This window comes from Ammospiza caudacuta, chromosome 19 (assembly GCF_027887145.1).
Source record: "Ammospiza caudacuta isolate bAmmCau1 chromosome 19, bAmmCau1.pri, whole genome shotgun sequence".
NCBI lineage: Eukaryota > Metazoa > Chordata > Aves > Passeriformes > Passerellidae > Ammospiza > Ammospiza caudacuta.
Genome location: NC_080611.1, coordinates 11,843,575 through 11,849,574, shown reverse-complemented (window position 1 = coordinate 11,849,574; position 6,000 = coordinate 11,843,575). Strand labels below are relative to the sequence as shown.

The 6,000-nt window shown below is 64.8% G+C and overlaps 1 protein-coding gene across 1 annotated transcript in view; it reads left to right on the top strand.

Moving 5' to 3' along the window:
- Positions 1–4,040: 4,040 nt before the first annotated feature.
- Positions 4,041–6,000, top strand: part of SDK2 (sidekick cell adhesion molecule 2) — a 49,238-nt gene continuing 47,278 nt past the window's right edge. The window contains exon 1 of the mRNA XM_058817309.1: positions 4,041–4,255. Coding sequence (XP_058673292.1) covers positions 4,177–4,255 — 79 coding nt within the window. The 5' untranslated portion in view covers positions 4,041–4,176. The remainder of the gene's footprint in view (positions 4,256–6,000) is intronic.

Genomic DNA, 6,000 nt, shown 5'->3' with positions numbered 1-6,000 from the left:
TCACAATCTCAGTGCTGTCCTGGGGTGCTCAATTAGAGGGGTTCAGTACCTCAATGGTGTCCTGGGGTGCTCAATTAGAGGGTTCAGAGCAGAAGGAACCTCAGTGCCAGCCCCAGGGTGGGTTTAGGTGCCCTGGTGGTGCCAAACCCTCGTGTCTGAAGGGGACCCAGGGCTGGTTGGGCTGGGTGGGGGTCCCACACTTTCCACATCCCTCCTGGAGGGGTGAGACCCTTAACCCCTCCATTGCAGTGGTTTGTGGGTTACTCGGGCCCATCTGATGGGCACAGAGGGCTGGCAGCCACAGCCAGGTCACCCTGACCCCCTTGGTGGTTCATTCCCAAATCTCCCCAAGGACAGAGCCAGCTCCTGCCCAGCCGTGGGAGTCCTGCCCCAGGGCTGGAGATGCTGCTCTGCCCTCTGCCAGCTCTGAGCCCCCTCAGCACCTCGGAGGAAGATTTAATTGGGCTGAGATGCCCCGAGCAGCTGATGCTGGGAGACAGCCCCGGGGCTGGGATGGGGAGCAGCCCTGGCAGGAGGGAGAGGGCACTGCTCCCATCCTCGGTGCTTCTTTAACTCATCAAAGATTTAAGGTGTTTCTGTTCTGAGCCGCTTTGGAGGCTCCTTGCACAGCACCCGAGGGCAGAGTGGAGCCCTGATTGATGCCCTTCAAGGAGAGGCAGCTTCAGCCCTGCCAGAATTGGGATGTTTGGCTGTGCGTGGCCTTGCAGGGCTGGGCAGGGCCCTGAGGGCCCAGGAAGTGATGAGGTGGCTGTGACTCACCCCAGGCTGCAGCTCTGGGGAGAAGGGACTTGTGCTAAGCCCAGGTTTGAAGCGAGCATTAAATGATTGCAGAGGCTGCTCCGGCCTGCAGCGCTACCCTGGGTGGACTCTTCCAGCAGAGCTGGAGAAAAAAGGCCCTTTCAATCTTAATTACAAACCCGAGAAGGTGTCAGGGAGCCTTGCTGCAGCTGGGGTTATCCTCCCTCTTAGAAACCTGCGCGTTATTGTTGCTCTGGACGGTTCTGGCTTCTCCTCCTGCCTGCGGGAGCTCGTTACCCCGCAGCCCGCGGGGCTGCCCAGCCTCCCGCATCCAATTTCTCTTCCCTGCGCCGGTGCTGACAGCCCGTGCCTCCATCCATCTCCTGTGCCCTTTGATAGCCGAGAAGGACTGAGCTCCTGGAGCCTCTCGCTCACTCACAGGCAGCGCTCCCGTCCTCTCCCCGCCCTTCCCCGGCTGCCGCTCCGCTCCGGGGATGCTGCGGGAGTCGGCGAGGGATGCTGAGGACAGCCGGAGCTCTTGGCTGTTGTCCTGCAGCCTCTGGATAGTGCTGACGGTCCCCAAAGCTCCTGACAGCCCGGCAAAGACTTTTTCCCATTTCAAACAAAGCCTTGATCTTTTTTTGGAACTTGCCTCGGTTTCAGACAAGAGTTTTTTAATTCAAGCCCAGCGCCGTATTTTGGGTTTTGACTTTGATGCGCCCTCTTCGAGCAGGAGGCAAAATAACAGCGTTCGCATCCGCAAATAGCCCCGGGCGGGCTCCTGCTGCCCGCGGCCCCGGGACCGGCCCCGCCTTGGCCGGGCTCCGACCGCAGCTCGGGGCTGCAGAGCCGCCGGTGCGGGCTGGAGACCCCCGGGCAGGGCCCAGCGATGAGAGAGGGGCTCAAAAACCCCTTCAGAGGAGTCCTGGAGAGGCAGGAGTCCTGTGATGCGGCTCACGGTGGTCTGTGGGGATGTGCTGTCGCGATTGCTGGTGTAATTACGAGTGGTGCTGCCCCAAATTGTAGGTTAAGTTGGGATTCTCTGAAATGCTGGCGGAGGAGGGGGACAAAACTCGTGGGAGATGGAGGAACGCCCTGTGTGGGGCAGGGGTGACCCAGCAGCACAGGGAGGACACCCAAATATCACCTGGGCATCATCCTCAGGGACACGGGTGGGTGGCAGTGTGGGGTCATGGGTGGGTGGCAATGCGGGGCCACGCTGCCCTCTGTGATCCCTGGGATGTGCCAGCAGCTCCAGGCTCCTCCACACGCTCCCGGAGACAGGTACAGGTGTGGCGCTGCCTGCTGGAACTTGCTCCTGCTGGGAGGGCTTTGGGCAGAGGAGAGCTGGCACAGAGCAGGACAGGGAGGGAGGGATGGGCTCTGGTGGGGCGCTGATGTGAGATCCAGACTCAATCAGGCTGGGTGACCGTGGGGAAGCAGGTACCTGTGCAAGCGGGTAATAAACCACTCACAGCTCAGCAAGATGAATGGTAATAACCATAAATCAGCGCTGGCACCAGGGTCAGAGCCGGATTTATGGCCCTGGAGACAGGAATTCCTGTTCTTCATGGAACAAAGCCCCGATCCTGCAGGGGCCTGGGAGCGTGCTGGGTGTTATTGTGGCTGCAGCGTGTGTGGGGGTGCCTGGGGAACGGGGCTGAACCCCGATGGGGGCTGAGCTCAGCCCTGGCAGGGCAGCCTCTCCCTGTGCTCCCTCCAGCATCGGGAAACACCTCCCTGAGGGGTGAGCCAGGATTGCTGCCTCCCACAGCACATTGATCCCGTCATCTCGGCTGAGAATGCCAGCCACGGAGCTGATTAATGCCGGGGTGGGCAAGAGCTGGGTTATTGTTCAGTCTCTCTTCAAGAGGTCGATGGGAAATTTGGCAGTAGCTCTCCAAATACGCAACGTGCTCGCAGGCGTCGTCCCCCCCAAGGGCTGAGCAGGATTTCCACGTGAGGGTTCCATTGCAGGGGAGATGCACACCGGGGACAGCACACGCAGTTCTGTCAGTGCCTGTGGGAGAGCGTTCCCTCCGTCCTGCCCTGGTGTGACCCGGCGCTGCCGGGGCTGTCTCCAGGCTAATCTGCTCATGCTTTCGTTTCACCCTGATCCTCGCAGGTCCCTTGGCTCAGAGGGGCCGTGTGTGCGCTCAGGAGGCTGATCTAGAATTCCGGATGGATATTTCCTCCTGTGCAGATGGTGCAGGTCCTTGGGTGTTAATGCTCGGTAGCAGCCGTGACTGAGCTGCTTTCCCCCACCTAATGCAAGGCACTGTGCTAGCAGAAAGCACAGACATCTTCGAAGCGCAGTGTGATCCTGTTGGGAGCTCTGGGCTTGAGGAATTGCGGGATCAGGCCTGACGAGGTGGCGTCTTGGCAGGGAGGTGCTGCTGGGTCATCTCTGGGGTTAAAGGTTTTGTTGGCTTTTTTGGGGTTTGTTTTTGAGAACCTTAAAACGTTTGCTCTGGTAATCCTGTGTCATTGAGTTCTGCCTTAGAGCTACCTGAGGGATGCGCTGTGTCCCCTCCTCAGGGTTCGAGTGCTGATTCTCTGAGCGCTGTCGGAGGGACTGGGGCAGCGAGGGGCGGGTTAGGGTGGGAGCTGCAGACAGCAGCCGCTGTTCCCACAGCGGGGGCACCGAGAGATCGGGGGGGGGGGGACCCGCCCGCTCCTCACGAACGGGGGGCGGCCGGTGGGGACGCGCCCGCTCCCTCCGCGGCCGCTGGGTAGCGCTCGGGGCCGCGCCGTCTCCCCGCCTCCCCGGCTCGGGCTGCCCCCGGCTCCGCCGCTCACTCCGCCGCCGCACAGCGCAGGAGGAGCAGCAGCAGCGGCCGGAGCGCCGGGAGGGATCGGCGCGGCGCCGCCAGCCCGCCCGCCGCCGGCGGCTACGAGCGGGACCCCGCGCCGCCGCCCGCCGCCGCCGCACTTTCCCCCGCTGCCCGCCGGGGACGGATCCTCTCTCTGCCGCCCGGAGCCGCCTAGGAGGGGATGTCCCTCGGCAAGAGCTGAGCGCCGGGGAGGGGCCGCCCCCCGCCCCCAAACTTTTCGCTCGGCCCCGGAGCGTTGGGGAGCCGGCCCCCATGGAGCCCGGGCGGGCAGGAGGGGCCGGGGGCGCGGCGCCCTGCGCTTCCCGTCCCCTTCCCTGACGCGGGGCGCAGCGCTCGGGGAGGGGCTCGGCTGCCGGCTCCGCTCCGGATTTGGTGGTCCCGGCTCCGCACGTCCCTGGGGAAGCCGCCGATGGTGGGGAGCTGCCTGCGGACCGCCCCCAGCCCCACGAGCAGCCCTTCACCCCGGCGCCTTCGCCTCCCCCTGAGCGGCGCTGCTGCGGGGATCCCTGCGCCGGAGCCGCCCGGATTATAAAGTCGGGGAAGTTCTCCCCCCGCAACCCCCCCAGCTTGTCTCGGCAGAGCCATGGCCCGGCTCCGGAGCTGGGGGCTGCTCTGCTTCGCCGTGCTCGCCCTGCCCGGCCCCCCGGGAGCCGGCGCCCAAGGTAAGGGGATGCGGGGGGCGGCGGGAGATTGGGGGACCCCGCGCTGCACCCCTCAACCGAGCCTATTGCCGCCCCGGGCCGGGAGATCGGTGCGCCAGCCGGGGGATGGGAGCGAGGCGGCTCCGGAGCTCCTACCGGGGGAAGAGCGGCATCCGTGATATTCGCGAAGCCTCCCCGGAGCCAGCACTCGGGGCCCGCCGGTGCCGGGTGCAGCGCGGTGACCGTGGTGGCTCAGGGGGACGAGCGGCATGGCTCTGCTCTGCTCCCCCTTCCCACAACTGCCCTCAGGCTGGGGATGGGGGGAACGTGTTGCTCTGAGCATGAGGGAGAGCCTGTGCCGGATCACCTTCGGTAGAGTGGGCAACCCGAGGGGTGAGCATCGCCCATAACCCCCACCCTGCCCCAAGGGTACCCCCGTTGTAGCACAAACCCCGGGGTGCGAGTCTGGGGGGTTCCCAGGGAGCAGCTCATATCCTGATGTTGGTCCTGTTGACTTCCAGCCGCTGGTACGAAATGCCGGGGGGCTGGGGGGATCTGCACCCCCGAGCCCCTGTGGGTGCCTGGGGCTCCCACTGCACCCCAACAACCCCTGGGGGCTGCAGGGCAGGGTGAGCCCCTCTCCGCTGCTCTCCTTTGGGGCTCGGGCACAGCCCAGGCTGCTTTCAGCTGCTTCGCTAGCCCACAGGGATATAAAATCAGTTTGTGGCCCTTCGGGGTGCAGCTGGGGTTCAGAGGGGCCGGGGGGACCCTGTGCTCCCCTTCCCTGCGGGCCCAGAGAGGAGGATCCCGGCTGGCAGGGCTGCGGCGTGGCTGCCTCCGTCCCTGCGCTTGGGCTGAGCAGATCCAGACGGGAAACGGGGGGGCACGGCTGAGCGCAGCGCCGGGGGTCCTCACCCACGACATTTCTTGCCCTTGTTTGTGGCAGCAAGTGGAGCCAGGAGTCCCTGAGCGCTGCCGTGCTCCCGCTCCCCCTGAGCCTCCCCCAGCGCTGCTATAATTTCTCAGTAATTAAGTTCAGAACATAACATCTAAAGCGGTAGTATATTATCCGGGCAGGCCCTGTGTGGGGAGCTCTGAAGGTCTCTTTGATTGATTCACTCCCTTGCCGAGTTTCTCTTCTCCTGCCTGGCGGCTCCGGCTGCCGAGTCCCCTGCCATCCTGCACGTTTGTTCCGTGCCCTCGGGACGGGCTCCTGGGGTCACCCAACCTCCTCCCGTTTATCCGAGGGGCTGTGGGGTGGGAGATGTGCTCTGCTGGGGTGGGGAAGGGGTTTCTCTCCGCTCTCCTGGTGCAGGAGCCGAGCTTTGCGGCTCTGGCTCTCTGCGGCGCGTGTCACGTCCTCGCGGGCGCTGTGACATTGTGCCCGGCGTGGCAGCGGCCACCAGCGAGCTGGGCGTGCTGGAGGGATCATTCCCAAAGCCTGGCACGTGCCCTGCCGCGGGTGGCACTGGGGACACGCCAGCAGGGTCACCTCCTGCCCGCTGTGCCCATGGGGTGCAAGCACTCTCCGCTGGCATGGAGCTGGGAACAGCCTGGCACAGGGATCCTCCAGGCTCTGCTTTGTCCCTCTGCGGTGGGGCAGGCAGGGCTGGCAGAGCTTTGTGCCAGGGCTATCGATTCTGGCCGCCAAGGAAAACGGGATCAATCGGGGAGGGAAGGAGGAGGCGACGGAGCGAGAGCTCCCCGGCCGGGGCGCAGGGGCTGCCCGGCCACGGGGTGAGGCACTTCCATACCTGTGCTTGCTT